This window comes from Artemia franciscana, chromosome 12 (genome assembly GCF_032884065.1).
Source record: "Artemia franciscana chromosome 12, ASM3288406v1, whole genome shotgun sequence".
NCBI classification, from domain to species: Eukaryota; Metazoa; Arthropoda; class Branchiopoda; order Anostraca; family Artemiidae; genus Artemia; species Artemia franciscana.
In genome coordinates this window covers 13,096,726-13,121,440 of record NC_088874.1, presented here as the reverse complement: position 1 = coordinate 13,121,440, position 24,715 = coordinate 13,096,726, and the positions used below count along the sequence as shown (strand labels likewise).

General features: G+C 34.2%; 2 protein-coding genes across 7 annotated transcripts in view; one reads left to right on the top strand and one right to left on the bottom strand.

Annotated features, from left to right (window-relative positions):
• Window positions 1-7,529, top strand: part of LOC136033707 (exosome complex exonuclease RRP42-like) — a 57,549-nt gene extending 50,020 nt beyond the window's left edge. Inside the window, exon 6 of the mRNA XM_065714577.1 lies at window positions 7,406-7,529. Within this exon, the coding sequence (XP_065570649.1) occupies window positions 7,406-7,504 (99 nt within the window). The 3' untranslated portion in view covers window positions 7,505-7,529. The remainder of the gene's footprint in view (window positions 1-7,405) is intronic.
• Window positions 7,530-8,725: 1,196 nt separating this feature from the next.
• The window catches only part of LOC136033706 (carbonic anhydrase 2-like), a 130,699-nt gene continuing 114,709 nt past the window's right edge, over window positions 8,726-24,715 (bottom strand). For 5 of the 6 annotated variants that reach the window (XM_065714572.1, XM_065714574.1, XM_065714576.1 and 2 more), the window contains 3 exons: window positions 23,150-23,264; window positions 14,483-14,589; window positions 8,726-10,590 (listed from right to left, as the gene is read on the bottom strand). In XM_065714572.1, the coding sequence (XP_065570644.1) occupies window positions 10,471-10,590; window positions 14,483-14,589; window positions 23,150-23,264 (342 nt within the window). In that variant the 3' untranslated portion in view covers window positions 8,726-10,470. The remainder of the gene's footprint in view (window positions 10,591-14,482; window positions 14,590-23,149; window positions 23,265-24,715) is intronic. The other variant, XR_010619002.1, reaches the window with a different exon arrangement.

Here is a 24,715-nt window from a genome sequence, read left to right as displayed (position 1 = left end):
TTGAAAAATGAACGAATTGCCTAACTTACAGCCCTTATTCTGAGGACTGTTGGGAGTTTGACATTCCCAAAGACATTGGTACTGGACCTTTCAACAAGGCTGAAGAAAATAGTTACCAAAAAATGACAATCGAATATATTTTGGACAATGATAGGCTTGGCGGGGGGGGGGCTTATTGCCCTCCATTCATTTTTGACTCTTAAAAAAGACATTAAAACTTCCGATTTCAAATCAAATGAGCTCCATCAGATTCGAAGTCTATAGACCACCTGTTTCAAAAAAACCTTAAATGCCTTCGGGCATGATCTACAACCTTTGCCCATGGGATCTGGGGGATTGTTTCCTCCCTAAAGACATTGTTATGTGATTTTTGGGCTATTGGTAACAAAATGGCTATCTCACAATTTCAACTGCATGTGTTTGGGAAAAAAGGATGTCAGGGAGGGAGGGGTGCTAGTTCCTCTCCGTCATATTTTAATCTGGAAGGGGAACTAAAACTATACGTTCTTAATCAAATGAGACTTATAAAGTTCGCATGGCCACCTCTTCCATAAGAACCTTATATGCCCCTGGAGTAAAACTTACAACCCTTACCCCCAGACTGTGGGATTTTGTCAACCCCAAAAGCCTTATTATATGATCTTTGGACTATTTTGAACGAAGGAATCTCTAAACTTCCATCGGATGTGTGTTTGGAAAATACTACGTGGGAGGGGGGCTGTCCTGAGTCACTTTGACTCTTAAAAAGGGCACTAAAACATCTAATTTCCAATCAAATGCGCCCCCTCCGGAATTTTTATGACCAAGCTTTCCGTATAAACCTTGCATGCCCTCGGGGCATAACTTGAAACCCTTGTGCTTAGGGATATGGGGGGTGGGTTGTTATCATCAAAGAAATAATTTCCAGACCTTTTAACGACGCTGAACAAAATAGCTATCTCAAAATTTTGATAAGATGAGTTTGGGGAATTGACGGGTGTGGAGGGGGGCTTGCCGCCCTCCCTTCACTTTTGACTGTTAAAAAGGGCACAAGCCCTTTCAATTTCCAATCGAATGGACTTTTTTCCAAGTTTCTACGACCACAATAACCATCTCAAAATTTCTATTGGATACATTTCGGGAAAATACGAGGTGTTGAAGAGGTATCCTCCCTCCGATCACTCTGAATCTTAAAAGGGTACCAGAACTTCTGATTACCAACCCAATGAGCCCCTTCCGAAGTTTCTACGGTCACTTTTTCTATTATCTTATATGCCCCTAGGGCATAACTTACAACCCTTACCTGAGGGCTTTGGGGGGTATGTTATCCTCGAAGACATAATTTTGATTGGATGTTTTGGGAAATGGTGGACGTGGGAGTCGTGGGAGGGAGTTAGTTGCCCTTCAATCACTTTCGACTATTAAAAAGGGAACTAGTCCCTTTAATTTCCAATCCAATGAGCCTTTTGAAGCTTTTACGACAACTCTATCTATATGAAGTACCCTGGTCTGAGACCAAAAAAAAAAAACACATTTTGCCTACGTCGCTCTTTACTTAGGCATTGCTATTACGGTATCTATAATTTCGAATGCTAGACTAGGAAATAATAGATGGCGTTGAATGGCTCTTTTTCTTTTTTCTTATGAATACATTTGATTTATAGTTTTTTATATTCTCTGCTTACTTTGTAAATACTATACCTTGAGGTAAGGTAATTTTACCTTACCATAATACCATCCCTGAGGATTAACAGTCCATAGTCAACTACTTGGATTTTACAGAACAGAGAAAATACAAATTTTAAATATTAGCAAATCAAATTTTGTTTTAAAATGTGCAATTAGGGGTTTTTTGGGGGGGGGGGCTAAATTTACCTGTTATTTTGAGTGTTAAGATTGTAATTTAGTTTAGCTTATCTTGTACATGGACTTGTCACAATTTTTGATTGCAAGATTGAAGAATTCGGATCATACACTTCTACAAAAATGTTCATGTAAGGTTGTTATAAGCCTTAGGTTGAAATCGTAAAAAAAACGTAAAAATTTCTGTGAAGTCTGGCTCGAAGCTCTCCCTCTACTCACTCGTGCGTGCCTGTTGCGATATATACAGCTGCGGGAGTGGCTCACTATTGGCAAAATAATATACAAGGCCGGTGTAGGAATATAAAAGAACGAAAAAGAAATATTACTAAATAAATCAGGAAATTGTAAATTAAAAGCTTAAAGTTTAGAATAGTGTTGCAATACATACATTAATAAATGCAAGCAAACACGATTTTTAAACATGTAAAATTGAATTTTTACAAATAGATTGTAAAATGCAGTCTCAACTCATGCTTTTTTTTCAGTATTATTATTGAAAGTAATATCAAACACCAAACAAATATAATATCAGTTTTCATTCAGAGTTCAAGGAGTTAACAACAAAACCAGATTTCATTTCTTTCGGATAACATCCATGCTTACATTTAGACAAATTGTGTAACTAACTAGTTTAAACCAAGATTGAAATAACGTTTCTCTCCCGCGTGGCTTTGAGCCAATATTGTGATTTTTTCGAATGGTGAAAAAAAAGTCTTATTGCTAATTAACGATACTGGATCAAATCAAGGAGTGATAAAGGTTTTACATTTTGCACTTTGATAAGTTTATAAGGGTGTAAATGGCAGTCCAAACACGAGAGGCCGAGAAAATGCAAAGTGTCCAGTTCTTGCAAGAAATTAATTTTAAACTGGATTTATTACCGGTGCTTTCGCAGAAAGTTAATACGATTCCTGAACTTTCGGATAGCATTGATGCCATACAAGTACAGTTAAGTAACATTATTACGCAGTTATCTAACAATGCTAAGACAAATGATGAAATTAAAAAAGAGCTGGAAAATGTGAAATCTAACCTAGCAGTCTCTTATGAACGAGCCAACAAGATCGAAGCAGAGCAGAAAAGAACGAATTTAATCTTCTATAATTACACCCCTCAACAACTTGGAGATTATACTCTGAAGCAAGAAATAACGGGGTTATTAAATCGTACTATGCCGTCTCTCGGAATAAATCGAAGTGATATACGTGACATTTTTAGATTGAAATCAGGGCCGATAGTAGTAAAGCTAAACTCGGTTGAAATCAGAGACTATATTTTAAGAAACAGCTCCGTATTAAGAAGGTTTGGTTTATCGGTGGCTCCGGATTACACAGCTATACAAAGGGAGGCCCGTAAACATTTAAAGGAAGTGTTGACTACTGCACACAATGATGGCCGTGATGCAAAATTACGAGGTGACAAACTATTCATCGAAGGCCGAATATTCAGGTATGATGGAAATTCAATAGTCGAGATTAAGCGTAATTTGAAGCCAGTACAAAATTCTGGTCCACCCTTTAGTGCTAGGCTCCCAAATGATCCCAATAATATTCCGATGAGGCTAGTTAGTGATGCCAGTGATAGTGATACTGAGACATTAGTGCCATCGACCAGCACTCCTCAGGCAGTATCGACAGCTAAAAGACCTGCTAGTGCTATTGTCAGCCCAAATGACTTGTTTCGACCAGGTACTCGTAATGTAGCACCCAAAGGAAGCCATTCGCCAAGAAAGAAGTTTAATGAAAGACATCGTGGTGGTTTTTCACGTGATTTTTATGACAATAAACACCGAAGTGAGTTAGCGGATATAAATAACCGCACTCGTGAGTATTATAATGTTGCCTTTCCCCCGACTAAGACTAGTAACGAGCAATCTCAACCAAAGGCTAGTGATGTTAACGTGCTAACAGAAGGCGTAGAAACATAGGATATAGAGGGCCATATACTGAGTCTAGTGTCATGGAACATTCAAGGATTACGTGATAAGTTGACCTATTTATATGACGATTTATTTTCGTTTGATGTGATTTCGCTTATTGAAACATGGAACGATTGTTCTCCTATATCACCTCTCCCCGGGTATTTCGTTGAACAGACCGTGCGTAATGTAGCAAGAAATAATAGACATTATGGTGGCATTTTGGTTTTGGTTAAAGCATCTGCTATTGACGGCTATGAGAGAATTACTAGTAGATCTGAAAACTTGCTTTGGCTGTCTATTTATTTGAAATGTGGGAAGAAATTAATTTTGGGTGTAGTGTATATACCTCCACAGAATAGTTCGTACGATCGAGAAAATACTTGGGAAATTTTAGGAAAAGAATTTTCGTTAATACAAGAAAGTTATAAAGATCTGGATTGTGTGTTAATGGGGGATTTCAATGCTTATACCGGCCTGGAGGCTGAGATCCCAGATTTAGGTGATTTTGTCCCAATTTGTTGTAGAATACCACGAAGCAACAAGGATGAAAAAAGAAAAATAAATGTATGGGGAAGAAAGCTCCTGGCGTTTTGTGGGGAACATGGTCTGATGATTGCGTATGGTAGGTTTGGGAATGATAAGGGCAGGGGCGAGTTCACTTGCCTTTCGGGTCCAACTCCAAGTGTTGTAGATTATGTGCTAATTAATACGCAATTTGTACCTGAATCAATAAATATGAGAGTATTAGATTTAGTTGGATCTGATCATAGAGCTATTATGCTTGAGGTAAAGATTGGGCAGTTTGTGAACCACGGTTCACGAGTAAGAAATTTCTATAATGCGGATTATAGATTTAACAGAAAAAGATATTGAGGCATTTAGAAGGGAGCTCTTGGACTCGCATGTAAAAAATAAGTTGAAAGCGTTAGAAGACAATGAAAAAGATGCACATAGTGTAATTATGCTGTTAAATGAAATAATGGGCAGTTGTGCAGAATCATGTGACCTGACTAAAAAATTAAAAAAGAATGAGGGATATTTTGACTTGGATTGCAAGTTAATGAAAGAAGAAGCAAAATATTTATTAAATCGTTTGAATGAATTTGATAGCGCGGAAGATCAAAGTCTAAAATTGGCTAAATATAAAGATAAAAGAAGAGAATATAAAAGTTTAATAAAAAGAAAAAAAAAGAGTACGAGAATAAGAAGAAACTGGCTATTGCTGATGATTTTAGAAATAAAGATTTTAAAAAGTTTTGGGGCTATATAAAGAATGATAGTGGAAGGAGAAATGTTAATACCCAGGCTGCTCCGGAAGTTGATTCATGGCCTGATTACCTAAATAATTTAGAGGTTGTTTGTGCAGATCTTCAGGAGGTAGCGCATACCCCAGAGATGGTTATTTATCCCATGAGAGAACATGATTACGATTTAGTTGGTGGTGTGAATGGCCAAGAGATTAAGTCAATATTTAAGAATTTAAAAGGTGGTACTGCTGCGGGTGTTGATGGTATACCAATATTGTTATTTAAGAATTTTCTTTCCATTTTGATGCCGATAATTGTTCTTCTTTGTAATAAGGTGTTAAGGTCAGGGCAATGGCCAAGCGCTTGGAAGACATCATTGTTTATACCACTTTTTAAGAGAGGAAACCCGAAGGCTCATGAAAATTATCGTTTAATAGCACTTGTCCCTGCTTTAAGTAAGGTTTTGGAGAAAATATTAGATACCAGGCTTTCCAATTGGTTAAATAAAAATAATTTACTACATGAGGAACAAGGAGGTTTCAGGACAGGGTATGGGACGACAGATAGTGTGTTTATTTTAAAGGCATTAATAGATAAATATGGAAAGGGTAAAACTTGTCTTTATGTGGGATTTCTGGATCTCAATAAGGCTTTTGATAGTGTCGACAGAGAGCTATTGAAGGATGCCATGCTAAATATTGGCCTTCCCCATTCATTTGTTAGATTGATAGTGAGCATGTATACTTGTGTGAGTGGAATCATTCAAGTTGGTAATAGGTTTTCGAAGCTTTTTGATATTAAGCGGGGAGTAAAACAGGGCAGCACCCTGTCACCTAAGTTGTTTAATATTTTTATTAATGATGTTGTTAATTTTCTAGAGAATAGATGGGCTCCGAAAGTTAGCCTAGGGACTCAAAAACTATCTCTCTTATTATTTGCAGATGATATTGCTTTGGTGGCTAATAAACCGCAAGATCTACAGACTCTTTTGAATCTCATAGAAGAATATTTGCATATAAAAAAGTTAAGGCTGAATACTGAAAAGAGCGAAGTTGTTATTTTTAAAAAAAGGAAGGTTGGGGACGATGAAAAATATACATTTAAATTTAATAATAAGGAACTATTTATAAGTAAAAGAATAAAATATTTAGGCTTTATCTTATCGGAAAATGGAAGCCTAAGGAGTCATGTTGATGAAATAATTAAGAGAGGTAGGGTGGCCATGTCAGCTATATTTAGAAACCCGACGATAATGGGGATCAAAAACCTAAAAATGCATAAAAGAATATTTAACACAAAAATTTTACCTGTGATAGAATATAAAGCAGAGATATGGGGTGGAGAAACGGTGCAGCAACTGGAGTCCCTTCAGCTCCAGTATTATAAAAGAGTGTTTGGTCTACATCAGACAACTCATTCACAGATTCTGAAAGGTGATATGGGCCTGTTTTCTTTAAAGCTACGTAGGTATATTTTAATGCTTAGGTTCTGGTTGAAGTTAACTAAGAGTAATGAAGATAGACTAGTAAGAGCGGCATATGAAGAGATGTTGAAATGTGGTTTAAAAACCTCGTGGCCATCCCAAATTAAATCATTACTAGAAAAAGTAGGAATGCCTTATTTATGGAATAATGGTCTTTGCTCTCGTGATGTACCAACAAATTTAGAAAGCCAGGTACGATTTTTATTAGAGAGTCAGGAAATTCAGCATTGGCAAGGGCTGGTTTTTGATTCAACAACCCTGCAACATTATAATCAGGCAAAACCTAGTTTTGGTGAGGAAGTTTATTTTAAATTTAACTTACCGGCTATGATTCTACGTCGTTGGATTCAGCTTAGGGCAAATTGTCTTCCAATCCAGAACAGGCAAAAGACGTTCGACAAAAATAAAATGATAGTTGGTCCTGATAGGCGGTATGTTTGTCCCCTTTGTAAAGATGATGATGAAGACTTGGATCATTTTCTCCAGAAATGCCCGGTGCTCTTGGATTTACGGGAAATTAATTTGCATGGGGTTAATTTGATGCTTCCGGGTATTCTACAAAATAGTAACCCAACCACAATATTTCGAGTGGGAGTATATATAGATAAATCTTTAATAAGAAGAAAAAGTTTTATATGATTAATTTCTTTTGTAGTTAGATTAGGTACTTTTTGCGTTGAATTCTGTTTTTTGTGCGTGTTCGTGCTGTTGTTAATTTCCTTGCTTATTTGTTATTTATTTATATTTTTGTGTATATGGCCCACGGGTTTTTGAAATACACTTATCTATCTATCTATTTGCCAGAAAAAAACTATTTATCTTTTCTTGGATACTTTGATTTCTTTCCCTTTTTTTGTACTATTTTGTTTACTTTGCTGAGTCATTTCATGTTGCTCGATTTTTCTTTCTTAGGTAGCTGGAAACCTGGGAGAAGTTTTGAACAAAGCTCTTATGGATAAGCTACATCGGGAAGAACGAAAGGGGGGAAAGAGACTTGGTTTTTTGTCATAAAAATCAATAAACTTTTTACACTTCATTTATCCTTTTATCCTTGCCAAATTGATTGTAAAGAAGAATACTGCGATGTTTACTCCTGGGATGACTTTGTTACATATCAGTGTCACAATGTGGCTGGCACTCGCCGGCTAAGGCTCCTTCATAATGAGATTTACTAATACCGAAATTGATCAAGCGCAAATTGGAGCCAATCAGAATTCTTTGGTTCGAATTGGTGCTAAATAAATCTCAATGTTTATAGAACCTAATTATGAATAGGCCTTACTCTCTAGATTGGAGACGAAGAAAAAAACAAACAAAAAGAATGGAAGGTGGGGACGCATCACTGAATCCCATGCGAAAGAATGTCTTTCTTTGTTGCTCAAGACGAGGGGCTAATTCTCCTAAATGGGGTTATAGGCTATGCTGATTCAATGGTATAGTTTCATTCGATGCTATATAGTATTCCAGGAGTTTCAGGCTATTTTTCAAAATTCTAAAAAAAAATTTTGCAATAACTTTTACCGTTAAGACTAATCGAATTAATAGTTACCATTCCTGAATCAGCTTCAAATGGCGATTTTTCCTCCCTTGACAGATTTTTTCAAAACCTGTTCTTAAATTTTTGGTTACTATAGGCTGAAGTGCGTTCTTTTCTAGGTTGCGGGGGATTCCGCAACCATGATCTAAGGGAGGGAAAGGTATGTGCTATTGAAGAAAATTTATTGTTTTTAACAAACGTAAAATATGGTCTTTTTTTCTTGTCTCTATGACCTTTCTTTGCATGAACTTTCTAGACTTTTTAGATTCAATCACGTTTTATTAATATAAATAAAAAAATAATAATAATAAACTACACTTCTCTATTCAAAAACACACTTTGACTCCTTAAACTTAACAATTCCTCTTAATCATCAGTTATGGCTCTCACTTCATTCTTCAACACAACCACATCCCTAGTCAAAACAATTGAACATCTAGTAAATTCTCCCCTTCATCGCCGAAATCACTGCCACCTTAACCTTACAAAATAATAATAATAACGATTAAATAAATCTTTATTTAGGTCTAGATCTCATATTTCTAGAATTTTGTTCTGATACCAGCTGGAATAGCTTGTGGAATGCGGATGGAAGTCATCCGGAAAAAAACAAACTCGAAAACTATAACTGAGCACGATAAAGTGCAGATAGAAACCGTCTCTTATTTTCTAGGTCTCTTATTAAAAGATAAAAATAACATTTATAATATATTTAATATTTAATAAAATAGATTTTCAAACAAAACAGTACTTTCTAGTCTAAATTGTATACAGTTAATATCTCAAAAATGCAATGAGCTATTTACTTCAGGCAAGGATCCTCAATGTTCATACAGAACAAAACTACCCTAAATAGAATATACTTAATATCTCAAAAGGAAAATGAATATTTTTCTCCACGCAAATCAAACAACACTTTCTAGCCGAAATAAAGTAAATTTAACATGTCAAAAATGAAATGAACATTATTTCACGCAATGATCCTCTTTAAAAAAAATCTTTCTAGCCTAAATAAAATAAAAATTTATATATAAAGACTTAAATGAACGTGTTTGTTGGCGCAAGATACTCAATATCCAAATAAACAACATTTTCTAGTCAAACATAACACTAGTTTAATATTTCCAAAATACGATTAATATTTTACTTCACGCAAGGATCTTCATAGTTCAACAACAGCTTATATAAGATAAATTTAATTTCTCAAAAATATAAAGGACATTTTACTCCACGCTAGGATCTTCAGCAAGCTGGAGACGAGTAAAACAGCCTAACTAAAAAAGTTATGGCGTCCCCTTTCATTGCTTCTGCTAAGAAAAGATTGGGCAGTTTTTGCACTCAGAAGACTCTGAAGATGTTTGATTCCAAATTTAGAGGATAAACGTAAAGTGATATTTTTAATTTTTAGAGTATATTATATTTCAATATAGTATTTTTTTAATATTCAAAAGTTCCCACCATGTTGTCAATATTGTTATACAGCCAGGATAAGACTTTAAGGGGATTTGTGATGTGACCTAGAAAGATTTATGAATAGCCTACGTGTTCTTCTACTTTTACGTCGTTGCAACAATCTCAAGTTGTCGAATTATAAGTATTCGAGTACATTTAGGCTGCATTACACTATGGCCTATCATTTTTGCTTGTTTAAGATTATCGTTAGTTCAGTTCAGGGATGCTTTAGAACCTGCGAGTTATTCTCGAGGAAAAAAACTAAAGGTTCGATTTTAATTTTGAAGACTTTATGGAACAATTCCAGGTTAAATTGGAATGATAAATGCACTTGATTTGAAAGACGTTTCATAGAAAACTGGGGCATTAATTTCCTTTTTATTCTGAATCTAAAATTAATTTGTAGTTTCCCGTTTTATGCATGGAATTTAGTATTTTGAGGAAAATTTTGTGAAGCTCTTTTTGTTCCGTAGTGGGATAATTTTATATCCTAATTAAGTGAAGGTAATTAACTGATTTATTAATAAGGGGAATAAGCGGTGTCTTTCTCCCCGTGTGATTTTTTCTAAGGTCCTTAAGTTTCAATCCTGAGCTAGGGATTCTGGATAAAGTGTTTGTAATAAGTAATACCCCCAAGAAACATATAAAGTAAATAGATATGTTACTACTATTTAATTTCATGGAATTCTTTATTCAAGCTTTTTCGTAAATGAATCTTGGGCTTTATTATTTTCTTTGAGGCAACCATGTCTAATTTTTTTACAACGATTCCAAAAAAGAAATTAACTAATCTTTAACATTTTGAACGTGGCTGTAGTGAGTAGGATATAAACATCCATTTTTATAATTTTGAGAATTAAATTGTAGTTACTTAAAGCTACTTAACAACATTAAACACTTAAAGCTACTTAACAACATTAAACAAAGCGCTACTAAAGCTACTTAACAACATTAAACAAACACTAAAGTAACACCATACTATTGAAAGCTAAGCAACACTGGATCTAATACACCGGTGATTTTTTGGTTGTGGAGGTCGGAAGTTTTCTGGAAGCGTTTTTTGCTCGTCACATTTTCCGTTGCAGCACATCTGTCGAAACGCTTCAAGCTGAAAATTGGAATAGAAGTTAATCACATAAATAATCTTTGACAGAAAAGAAATGCAGACAAATAATTTTGATAAAAAAAAAACCTCCTCTTGCACTCTAACCAGATGTTTTACACGGTGGATAAAACTGGAATATAGAAGATAGAAAAAAGGAAGTCAGAACAAGGAAATACTTGTAGGCAGACACCAACAGCCAGAGAAGTTTGATTGAAATACAAAACCGCATTACAGATTTACATGTTTTTTTATACAATAAAAGATTGTAGGACTAGATTGTTCAACAAAACCTGGGACAAACTGATTTCCATATAGACTTCTTCTAGCTTTAAGGGGCACTAAGTTGTAAAACAAGCATATACACAGGGTTGTGGGCTAGGTTTTCTAGCCACCCAACCTTGAAACCTCAAGATATTCTTATAATTACTTTATGGTTCATATAATCACCTATCTTGGCACTTTTTTCGATTTGCCCCTCCCCCTCAGACAAACACCGCGCAATTGCAAACATATTCTGCGCAAGTACTTACTTTTATTGTCTTTAAGGCAATCCTTTTAATAGAGATAATCTCTATTATAAGTTATTTATATATATAATATTATCTGCGATAATATTATGATCGAAGACAATTTTTGGCATAAGCCCTTGAATGTATTTAGAAGCATGAATTAAAGTTGTGCATTTGATGTTGATAACTATCTTTATTATTAATGTTATATTTTATTTTGTATTATTTTAATTATTTTCTATTTTGTTTTATTATTAAATTATTGTTATTTTTTCCTAATTTTAAGAGATCATAGTAACACATGTCATTTCTTTTCAAAGGTAAAAGTGTTAGTCTTTAGGTTTTTAATTACCTGGCAATATTGTACAGAGAAAGCGCACGTAAACTTGAGTGAATTACCCCCAATTTAAGATATTAATCCCCTGTCCCCCATGTATATTCGCTTCTTTAAGTAATAACATCCCCCTAAGCCTATTGAGTATATCAAAACAGTGAAATTGTCTTAGTTTTAACGGCTTCTAGGAACAGGAACCTATTTTGACAACTCTAGAGATTTGGCGAGCATCTCCAAATAGAACGAGAGATCTTGGTCCTATACTGTTGTGTTAAAAAGTGTTCTTTAATTCTATTGATTTAGCCAATCACTTTCTTTTGATACAACGTTATATTCCCATCTATTTACTTAATCATATTTTGAGCTATTAAAAGGACACCAAACCTGATTAGTCTTTTGTACGAAAGTTCAAGCAAGGAAAAAAATTGTAAAAAAATAAAAAAAAACAACTTAAATGTTGTGACTCAAGAAGTTTTGAGTCACAATATTATTACAAATGAGCTTTCTATTTCTCTTGGTTATATTCTATTTGTCTTTTTGAGTTTAGCAAAAGTAAAAATGTACTTTCTAGCTGCTGCAATAAAGAGGATTCGAAATACTATGAGGTTAATAGACACTGCTAAAAACGATTGGAGTTAGTTTTAATGGATTTCTGTCGTGTATGCATCGTGGACAGGTAAATATTGATTAGTATGTCCTATTGATAATCGGTGGATTAGTTATTTGACCTTTAAGATTGTTTATCTTCTGTCCACGTGTTTATCTTGCCATTTTCTGTGAAAAGGATTAATCTAGACCTACTCTCGAGAATTTCAGGGTTGTCTATAATTCAGGTGAGCGGTAGTATATCGCGACATCTGAGCGAAATCGTCCTACTACTCGAAAACTCATTCTGAGATAAACGCGACTAAAAATGTCAATCCTTTCTGTTTTTGACGACACAAAGAAACATGAAAAACTAAAAAAAAAGTGAATCTCTACATGACAAGCTGCGATAGATAAACTAAGTAGAAAACTGTTACCTTTTAAAGAATATGAGAAGACAATACACAAAAAGGCTCAGAATAATTTCTCCCTCAAGTCCATCTCATGTGAAAAACGGAATAGGATAAGTTTACAGAACGTAATTCCTATTTTTAATGTCTTTTCATAACTTCAATTACAATTAATTATAAGTTTTCAACTAATTTAAGAAGTATTAAGAATATAAGAAAGGGTGGAAACACAGAAGGGCTTCATTCCAAAAGGGCGAGAACCAATCAAGTTTGTTGTTAACTATTTTGTTTGTGGATTAAATTTTGTGTGCTGAAAAACAGGGCGTCGTACCGTGTCCCAACACTGACCGCTGGAAAGAGCGGAAAAATAATGTTAGAGATCTTATCTCCAGAATTTCGGTTTTACTGGAATAGGACAATTTCGCTCTGAGCTCTCGATGTGTCTGACTTTATTACCCTGTTCTTAAACATAGAACCGGCTACACGAATCATATTCAGTGCACAAGAATACACAGAAGACTTCTGAACGTATCTGTGAAAAATTCTCGGAATACATTTTGCGTGACAGCAAACATAATAATAGGGCAAATATTAAATTGAACTAGAATTGGGTATTAAGACACATTGGGTCTACGAAGTTTAAAGAGGCTAGGCCTTGCCTTAAAGATGCCAACTGAGATTATTCTTTAAGGTCACTGCAGTTACTCTTCTAAGTCCTTTTAGCTGGGCATCTTAGCTAAAAAGACTTCCTATATTGCAATTAATATTGACAGAGAGACTTCCAAACTAATCCCCAAGTAAATCTAATCGAACCTACGATTTGTAGTTAAAATCGACCGTGATTTCCAAGAAGAAGCAGTTTGATAGAATTATTTAACTTTCATATGACAGATGACAACTTTCATATGACAGATGACAACCTACGTTAAAGCGAAATCTTGCCATTAACAGAACCTCTGCAAAGAGGTGAATCTTCCGAGAAAACAATTATTCACTTGATTTTTACTGAAAATGATCATAAGACATGCTTTGCTACTTTTCCTTTCATTTCTTTATTACTTTTTTATTTTTAAGCGCCAAAAACTCGTTTATTTTTCTTTGATGAGAATTGATTTTTCTTGAAAACTGAACATATTTTTCTGTTGGAGAGGGTGAATGTAACTCCATTTTCAAGAGACGGCACCCTTTTGAGTAGAGACGATACATAATATCCTTTTTGGTGGCACCAAATAATTCTGCATGGGTGGCAACCCTTGTTCGTCGCGTAACCTTTAATATGCTGTTTAGTTTCTTCTTTTTGTCTTTTTAAAAGATTCTATGATACATTCATGTTGCACTTTGTTTGGAATCAACCCAAAGAATGCTAGTACAATCTGTCATAGAAACCCAGTCAGATTCAGCATGGCTAAGTTTAAGAATATATAAATTCATATGATTTCCTATGCATGGGGACAATATCCAAAGGTGATTCAAAAGTTTGTGAGCATCACGAGGTTTCACTCATATGGAAAACTAGAGGATAGCTACCTAGAATGTAAGTCTGCTATATATACATTTATAAAAAAAGACAAAAATTATGGACACAGCATATAAAAACTCTATCATCTTTCTTGGTTACTGTTATTAAAGGCTACATCCTAAATGGAAACATGGGAGGAGAATAAGGATAACATTTCATCACGTACGTACGAGATTGATTTCCTCAACAAGAACTCGCCTATTGATAAATTGTGGAATGAGTTATTTTGTTAAGAAATTACAAGTGACACTGCCAAACTTTTAGTTTTCATGAATCAAAGCATCGGTCTCCACAAAAAAGAAAAAAAAATAACCCCCACTTTATCCTCATATTGCGAGATAGTGGTTGTAACATCTTTAGGTATGTATAGAAACAAAAAAAAAGATGAATGGAATTCGGACGCTTTATTATTAAACTGTTCTGCAGTGATTGGATTGTGGAAAATCCCATAAAAAATATGAAATTAAGGAGCTTCAAGTCCCACTCCCCTCCTTCTTGCCTACATAAACAAGCATATTCTTTTTTAGATGCTACTTACTTGTTCAATTGAAACCTGAATCTTCTCTCGCAATACCAGCCAAATAACGCATTCACTCAAGGGTGGGGTTGTCAGAGAACCTGGATATGTCCAATAAGCTGTTTCGTCTAAAAGGAACAGTGTTGTAAAAAAAACGAAAAAGCTGACAGAACTTGGCTTTTTTAAAATAATGAATGATGCAAGCTTTAATCGTAAATTTTCCGGCTTTTATTTTCTCTTTTTTTTATGTTAATAAATTTAAAGCAAAGTGAAAATAATAAACGTAGAGTAAAAAAAAAAATGAAAATGGGTATTTTTTTTAATAAAGTCTAAACTCATTTGAAGGGCTCAGTACTGAAGCAGACCAAGCTTTTATCGAAAATTGTTTTTTGTATCTTATATAATTCGGTTGCAATAGTTCAAAAAGCGATGTGTTACAAGGGATACATTTTGTAGGAAACAGAAAAACTACAAAATAATCGTTTTTTTCACTATTGTTACCAAGTTGTCGTTACAAAAGAGGTTTTGTGGGCATCAAATATGTGGTAAAATAATTTTTATTTGTGAAGTTTCAGTTTCAAACTACTTAAGAAACGTCACTCACTCCCAGAAATCACTAAAAGGTTGATTTATCTTATTTTGCCTCGTGTTGGAAATCGTAATTGAAGAAAGAGTGTAGAAAAAAAATATGAAAAAAAATTTTGTAACTCTTATTTTCTTTACAGATAGAACTGCATTGAATTCTTTTTCCTCTCTTGTATTAAATTAAATAAAAAAAAACAATTTTTTTTTAAATGAAAGCAAGGAGCGACATTAAAATTTAAAACGAACAGAAATTACTCCATGTATGAAAGGGGCATTTCCTCTTCAACGCCTTGCTCTTTACGCTAAAGTTTGACTCTTTCTCTTAACTATACCTCTTAAAACAGTAAAAAACTTTAGCGTAAAGAGCAGGGTGTTGAAGAGGAAAAGCCCCTTTCATATACGTAGTAATTTCTGTTCTTTTTAAGTCTTAATGTCGCTCCTTGCTTTCATTTAAAAAAAAAACTTGTTTTTTTTTCATTTAATTTCTGGACGTTTTTTAATTAATGCATGTTTTGATCTTGGCTCTCCGAACATAAATAATTAAAACGAAATTTGCATATTATTATTTTTTTTTTGACTAAATGGCTTTCTCATAGTTTTAATTGTAAGATTTTGAGAAAAAAGGAGCGAGGGAGGAAGCCTAGTTGCCCTCCAATTGTTTGATTACTTAAAAAGGCAACTAGAACTTTTAATTTTTTACGAACATTTTTATTAGTAAAAAATATACGTAATTTACGAATTAACTTACGTAACGAAATTCTATATTCGTAAGTTTCTATTGCGTATGTGAGGGGTTCACCCTTGTCGATATCTCGCTCTTTATACTAAAGCTTAAATTTTGTCCCAATTCCATAAGAATGACCCTTGAATCACAAAGACCGTAGAATAAATAGTTGAAATTACTAAATATACTTTAGCGCAAAGAGTGAGGTATTACGAGACGTAAACCCCTCATATGTGTTATAATTTCTGCTTGTGTTAAGTTTGAATGCTGCTCCTCATTTTCAGTAGAAAAAAAAACTTTTCATATTTATTTCTTCATTGTTTTTTAAATAATGCTAGAAAATCCTGCGTCCCCTTCTTTGAAAGTCTCTTCCCCCGTGAGAAGTTTTTCCATGGAAGATCCTACCACGTAGCCCCCCCCCACCTCAACTCTCCCCCCCCCCTAACCAAAAAATCCCCCTGAAAACGTCTGTACACTTCCCAGTAACCATTATTATATGTAAACACAGGTCAAAGTTTTTAACTTGCAACCCCTCTCACGGGGACTGCAGGGGAGCAAGTCGTCCCTAAAGACATCGTTATTAAGTTTTTTGACTATGGTGAATAAAATGGCTATCTCAGAATTTTGATCCGGTGACTTTGAGAAAAAATGAGGGTGGGAGGGGGCCTAGATGCCCTCCAATTTTTTGGTCACTTAAAAAGGGCACTAGAACTTTTAATTCTCATTAGAATGAGCCCTCTTGCTACATTCTAGGACAACAGGGTCGATACGATCACCCCTGGAAAAAAAAACAAATAAACACGCATCCGTGATTTGTCTTCTGGCAAAAAATACGAAATTCCACATTTCTGTAGATAGGAGCTTTAAGTAGCCAAAAGATTGGAGGGCAACTAGGCCTCTTCCCCCACTTCTTTTTTCTAAAAATCGTCCGATCAATTTTAGCCCTCAAAAAAATTAATATGCAAATTTCGTTTTAATTATTCATGTGCAGAGAGCCAAAATCAAAATATGCATTAATACAAAAACGTTAAACAAAAAACGAAAAATTAAAAAAAAAACAAGTTTCTTTTAACTGAAAGTAAGGAGCAATATTAAAGCTTAAAACGAACAGAAATTACTCCGCATATGAAAGGCGCTGTTCATTCCTCAACGTCCCGCTCTTTACGCTAATGTGTTTTACTTTTTTAAGAAGTAGAGTAGAGAGAAAGAGTCAAACTTTACCGTAAAGAGCGCGGCGTTGAGGACAGAAGAGCCCCTTTCATATACGGAGTAATTTATGTTCGCTTTAAGCTTTAATGTCGCTCCTTACTTTCAGTTTAAAAAAAAACGTATTTTTTTTTTAATTGTACATAGAGACAGTGCTACAGTTGTTGGTTAGTATGTGAATCCAAAAGTATGTGAGTATGTGATAGTATGTGAATAGGACGCTATCAGCACTTATTAGTATAATGTTAAGTTTGAATGCTGCTCCTCATTTTCAGTAGAAAAAAAAAACTTTTCATATTTATTTCTTCATTGTTTTTTAAATAATGCTAGAAAATCCTGCGTCCCCTTCTTTGAAAGTCTCTTCCCCCGTGAGAAGTTTTTCCATGGAAGATCCTACCACGTAGCCCCCCCCCCCCACCTCAACTCTCCCCCCCCCCTAACCAAAAAATCCCCCTGAAAACGTCTGTACACTTCCCAGTAACCATTACTATATGTAAACACAGGTCAAAGTTTTTAACTTGCAACCCCTCTCACGGGGACTGCAGGGGAGCAAGTCGTCCCTAAAGACATCGTTATTAAGTTTTTTGACTATGGTGAATAAAATGGCTATCTCAGAATTTTGATCCGGTGACTTTGAGAAAAAATGAGGGTGGGAGGGGGCCTAGATGCCCTCCAATTTTTTGGTCACTTAAAAAGGGCACTAGAACTTTTAATTCTCATTAGAATGAGCCCTCTTGCTACATTCTAGGACAACAGGGTCGATACGATCACCCCTGGAAAAAAAAACAAATAAACACGCATCCGTGATTTGTCTTCTGGCAAAAAATACGAAATTCCACATTTCTGTAGATAGGAGCTTTAAGTAGCCAAAAGATTGGAGGGCAACTAGGCCTCTTCCCCCACTTCTTTTTTCTAAAAATCGTCCGATCAATTTTAGCCCTCAAAAAAATTAATATGCAAATTTCGTTTTAATTATTCATGTGCAGAGAGCCAAAATCAAAATATGCATTAATACAAAAACGTTAAACAAAAAACGAAAAATTAAAAAAAAAACAAGTTTCTTTTAACTGAAAGTAAGGAGCAATATTAAAGCTTAAAACGAACAGAAATTACTCCGCATATGAAAGGCGCTGTTCATTCCTCAACGTCCCGCTCTTTACGCTAATGTGTTTTACTTTTTTAAGAAGTAGAGTAGAGAGAAAGAGTCAAACTTTACCGTAAAGAGCGCGGCGTTGAGGACAGAAGAGCCCCTTTCATATACGGAGTAATTTATGTTCGCTTTAAGCTTTAATGTCGCTCCTTACTTTCAGTTTAAAAAAAAACGTATTTTTTTTTTAATTGTACATAGAGACAGTGCTACAGTTGTTGGTTAGTATGTGAATCCAAAAGTATGTGAGTATGTGATAGTATGTGAATAGGACGCTATCAGCACTTATTAGTATAATATGCACTTATTAGCACTTATAAAAATACAGGGAAATGATTCCTGGAGCGGATCTCCCTCTACCAAATTCTATGACTAAACTTCAACTCATTGACCTATCTAGTTATAGTACAAATATCCTATAACAAGAGCAAAGTAGAGCTAAAATTTTTCCTTAGCAAAAATAATTCCATGATGTAATTAAATATAAAAAAGAAAGTTTTTTTAACTGCAAGTAAGGAGCGACATTAAAACTTAAAACGAACAGAAATTACTCCGTATTAGAAAGAGGTTGTCCCCTCCGCATAGCTTCGCTCTTGACGCTGAAGTTTTTTAGAGCCAAAAAGAGCCAAGAGCTCATATTGTATGAGCTCTAGCAAAATTCTAAGTATCAATCGATTAAGTTAAAAGGAAAATCAGAGGTTTAATGCCGGTCGGGATTTAAAATAAGAGCTCTGAGATACGAGTTCCTTCTAAATATCAAAATTCATTAAGATCCGATCACTCACTCGTAAGTTGAAAATACCTCATTTTTTATTTTTTCCGAATTAACCGTCCCCCTACTCCCCCCAGATGATCGATTCGGGGAAACAACTATTTCTAATTTAATTTGGTCTGGTTCCTGATACAACTACAAAATTTCATCATCCTAGCTTATCTGGAAGTGCCTAAACTAGCAAACCGGGACCAAAAATTTACCTGAGCAAACGTGGCGAAACAGGAAGTATAGAACATTTTTCAATTAACTAGGCTCACATTTTTACTTGATGAGAAAGTTTCAAAGGAAGTATATTTGGAAAAATATTAATGTTGAACATATAATGAGTGTAGTGTTAAAAATGAGCATGGATTAATTAAGAAAATATTATCTGCTCAAAGTAAAGTGCAAATTTGACACTTAAAGCAAGTATTCAATATTTGATAAAAATATGGAGAATATTATTTCTTAGTTGCCTAATTTCAGAAGCTCAGAAGTTGTTTCTCTGGGCTTACGTCAAAATAGAACAATGCAAGTGGCTTAACTATCCGACTCGATACATTTTACTATTAACCCTTTTCATGGTCTTCTAAAATGTTTTCTACAGTAATTTAATGTGTTATCAGAAGTTTTTTTTTCTCTGTGTGTTTGTTTTATAATCCGCTGTTTCAAGTGGGTCACAAATAAATTATTATTATTATTATTATTTTCTTGGTACTACTTCCTCTCTAATCTTTCTTTTTATTTTTGACAATAGTTAAGTAAATACATTAGGGTTTTGGCACTTTAAAACTTGAACCACTTTTCCTTCTTATTTAAATTTAGTTCCCTTTTAATTTAGTAAATCTGGCAATTTTTTCAACTCCAAGAGCATTTTCTTACCCCCATACGGTTTATGAATTATTTGTTACCTTGAAGTAAAATTATTTTATTGTACAGCAGTTAATCAAAATCAAGTAGAACTTAGTTTAGTAGAAATTGAACCAATTGCTATTTCGACTTTATATGCTTTTCATCAAACAGGATAATCAATTATGCTTAATCTCATAAAAATCAACAAATAATTTTTTTTATAATGAGTGTGACCAGCTATTTGAAAATAACAAGAGTTAACAAATAATCGTTAATAATATAAGAGATAGAGTTAGCAAACAATGGTTTTGTCAATATGACTTTCTTGCGTCAATCCTGGCAGTTGACATTTTATTGTTTTTTTTTATCACCATTGAAACACATACTTTTGCTGTAGTATTTGTTATTTAAGAAAAGCAATATAAGGCCTACAGTTCAAACAAAAATTCCTTTGTCGCTCTCAATCATTAAGTTTTATGTTTATTTTATTTAAAAGTGGAATATTAAAAAACATCTATTCTAAATAATATTGATGGAAAAAGGGGTTTTACCGGGAATTAAAAATAGTGGGGAACAAATGCACTTTGTTCGATTTTCAATCCATCTTTTAAAAATATTTTGAAACGTTCCTCCCTTAAGAGCAGGACTATGTGCAGTTGCTATAGCAGGGATGTACGCAGGAAGCAGGAGCTTGGTGTAACACCCTAGGAGCTTGGTGTAACACCCTTCCCCCCAAAAAAACATTAATTTTCTTGAATTTCTGGGCGCATTTGTTCAAATCCCAAACAGAGCTTTCAAATATTCCTAAAAAATCCCTAAGAAACCCTAAAAAATATCCCTAAAAAAGCTGAAAATAATCTGTTTCTGTAATATTTAAATGCCAAAAGTCTTAGGAATACTTACTTACATTTTATTACAATATGAATCAGTTTTGATATAACATGAAAGGAGTTACAGGGGAGGATCTTTCCAAGAAGGAGGTTGTCATGAGTGAAGAGAATTTTCATGAAGGGGGCGCTGGATTTTCTAGTATTAATTAAAATAAACAATGAGAAAATACATAAATATTTTTTTCAACTGGAAATAAGGAGCAGCATTAGAACTTAAAACGAACGGTAATTATTGCATATATCAGGGCGTTCGTCTCCTTCTCAATACCTCGCTCTTTACGCTAAAGTATTTTTAGTAATTTCGACTATTTGTTCTACTCTTCGTAGAACTCGGATTTTCGGATATTCTTAAAGAACTGGGACAAAATTCAGACTTTAATGCAAAGAGCGAGGTATTGACGAGGGGGAGAACCACCTCATATACGTAACAAATTTATACATATATAGAAGTTCGTTACGTAATTCACGTATATTTATATACGTGCTTTTATATACCAGCTAGGCCTCCTCCCACACCTCTTTTCTGTCAAAATCGTCCGTTCAAGACAATGAGAAAAATTTAGCCAAAAAAAAAATAATACGGATATTTCGCTTTAATTATTCATGCGCGGTGAGCCAAAATCAAAACTTACATTAACTTTAAACGTTCAGAAATTAAATAAAAAAAAAACAAGTTTTTTTCAACTGAAAGAAAGGAGCGACATTAAAACTTAAAACGAACAGATATTACTCCGTATATGAAAGGGGCTGTCCCCTCTTCAATTTCCCGCTCTTTACGATAAAGTTTATTATTATTTTAAAAATTAGAACTGTGACAAAGAGTCAAATTTTAGAGTCAAACAAAGAGGCAAAAAGTGGGACGTTGAGGAGGGGACAGACACCGTTTTTTTTACGTTTTTTATTACAATTTATTTTAGTGTTACTGAGACCGGCAGCTCCATAGATAAATAAATGACTTGTTCAATAAATAAATTTTTGTTAAATAAATGACATAAACGGCTTGTTCATAATTGCTCATAAATAAATAAAAACACTGCAAAATCTTCCAAAGTCACGACATTCAAATAACAGAAGAACTTACGCAATTACCTTTAACAGGAAATTTCGAATATGCTCTTTCAAAATACTGAGAAGGTAAAGATATTAACAAGCTAATGCAAGATTTCAATTAATCTTTCATTATTTTAATTAGTAACTCATTTTGTGTCTCATATTTTTCAGACTTCCTATTTTTACAAGAATCTGTCTTACCTTGAATAAATACTGCTCAACAATGGACCTCATGTCTCACCAGAATGTGCAAGAATTATTATTTTTTACTTTTCCCTCAGAATTATTTTTCTGTTCAATTCTTTTATTACCTAGACGTTAAAACAGAATACTAAATGAAAAAATTTCCTAGAATTCTATTTTGCCTCCTTATTAAGATGACAAGATCCTTTTAATTTCAGTAATTTTTGCTTAGCTTGGTTTTATTTGACTGTTTAGGATCAAAGCGGGTCTAGAATCCCTTCATATCAGTTATGATTATGTTGGAGCAAGTAAAAAATATAAATCAAATGGTAGAGCCAGTCAGACAATAATTACAAAAGACAGAAAAAAAACTAAAAAGAAGAGAAAAAGACTACAATTACGAAAAAGAGAAAGAGAAAAGAAAATTAAATATCGCACATTCTTGGGGACTCAAATATCCCTCCCCCTCCGTCCCTACCACGAAATACAAATCACTTTTCCCTCCCCATTCAACAAATAAATTTTCAAATCGGAACAAATCCATATATTTAGAGAGTTAAAAAAAAAAACGGGTACGAAAGCCTAGATATTTCGATCACATATACAACGATCGTCATCAGTAGAGTTACTAAAATACTATAACTGAAACTTGCATATTTATACACAAAAAATAAGTCACTTTTCGGGTGTTTCACAGAATAATGAACTTACGGATTAGATTATTTTAAGACAGGGTTTGCTGAAAAATCTCATTCAAAGTCCTTATGTAAATTTCCTTCTTTAGTCTTGCCTAAAAGTAAAACAAATTTTCAATGAAGGTGGCAAAACCTTCCGTGTCTTCTAATTGCAAACAAAAAGTTGAGTTTATAGTTGTTCAATTGATTAGTCCTATTTCCCCATATATACAACGTATTTTAGACTTAACACCTTAAATTAGGTATTCCTTCTTGGACCATTATTTTGTGAATAACCCGAAAAGTTATTTTTTGGGATAAATAGGCTAGTTTCAGTTATATTATTTTGGTAATTTTGCTGATAGCCATCGCTGTATATGTGGTCGAAATTATCTGGACTTTTGTACCTGTTTTTTTTTCACTATCTATATAAATGGATTTATCCCCATTTGAAAATTTATTTGTTCATCGTAGAAATTCAGTGCGGTCTATGAAGAGAATACCTAATTTTATGTGTTACGTCAAAAATACCGCCCCAGCCATGACACAGAACAAATTAGGCCTACCAAAACTACATATAAAATTTGGACTAACCCTCCATTTTGTAACATTTCGATACTAACCTGGTAAGAGCTTCAGTGGATCAATTGGACTTTCAAGTTTTACAGATTCGTCCTTATACTTTATTTCATGTAAAATATCAACGATCTTCTGCAGCTCTTGATTTTCTTCTCCGACCTGGAATTATGAGAACTGATTAAATATTTTACGAATCCCCATTCACGTGAAAAAAAAAACACTTTAAAACAAGATATATAAAGTTTGTGTTTTCTAATTAATAGATGTAGTCAAATAAGACTGGGTTATCTTAGAAAAGGCAGTTAAGACAGGTCTGGAGCATAAGTGTACGCAAGCCAGACACGACCCCAAAATCCAGGAATTTTCTCGGTGGGGGGGGGGTACAATACAAAGCTTAAAAAACGCATTAAAATATGTTCTTATGCATTTTTTGTGGTTTTTACCAGTTGAAAAACAATTCAGGAGTAACACCCCGGGGAGCACCCCGTAACCCCATGGATACGGCCTTGATGGCCCTTGATAATTATTTTTTGGCACAAAAGTTTAAAAAAATAATATCGACGTAGATAGGTTTTAATATTTAGGCTACTGTCATATATAGGAAGTAAGAAAACTTAATTTCGCTTTAACTAAAGACATCCACCGGTCTTCATATAGTGACGTCGCTTGGTTGTTTTTGCTTGAAAAACTCTGCTGTCTTCTGTCAGAACTGAGCTTTATGGTCACGCGAAAAAATTTCACTTATCTGCAAATCATGGAATAAACAATGTAACAAAATAAAATTGCTTATTAAGATATTGCTAAGATGCCAATCAGCATACTTATAGTGCCTTTTGATTTAATTGTATTGTATCAGATTAACGACGCTTCTTGACTGCTAAGGTCCCTGCGTTGGCCCTGCAGTGCATTGCTGCAGCATAATTCGATCTCTGGGTCCCGTATTACCAAGCCAAGGTCAAATCCACTGCTCCACCACAGGACATTTTTGTTTTAGTCTTAAGACAGCATTTAGTTTTTAAAAATAATGGACAAATTACATAACTGTGGGGGTTGACCTGTGCAATAGCCTTTGAGATGCAGTTACAAGACTGTTCAGCTATGCTGAACAAAATGGCTATCTTAAATTTTGATTGGAAGTGTTCGGAAAACTATTAGATAAAGAGAAGGGCTGATTGCCTTCCAATCACTTCTGACTCTTGAAAAAGGTACTAGAACTTTCAGTTTCCAATCAAATTAGCTCCTTTAACATATCAATGATATTACTAGCCATGATAGAGCAGCGCAGCATATGATATTGCATATTGTTGATGCATCCTTTTGACACCCTTTTGACGCCCTTTTTAACTTATTATTCTAACCTTTACAGGTTGTTGCAATTGAAGTACTTTGTTAGAGTAGTTTAGTAGCAGCAGTAGTATTAGGAAAAAGTAGCAGTGGTATTAGTCTTAGTATTGATATGTATATCTTACTTTTTCGTCAATTGATCCTCCCCTTTAAGTATTCTCCAAAAATTTCAACTTAATACCCAAATCAATTCTTGAGATCTGCCCTTTTGACAATCTACATGCAAACAGTGTGTTCTCCCTTAATATTCTCCTTAATGTGTTCTC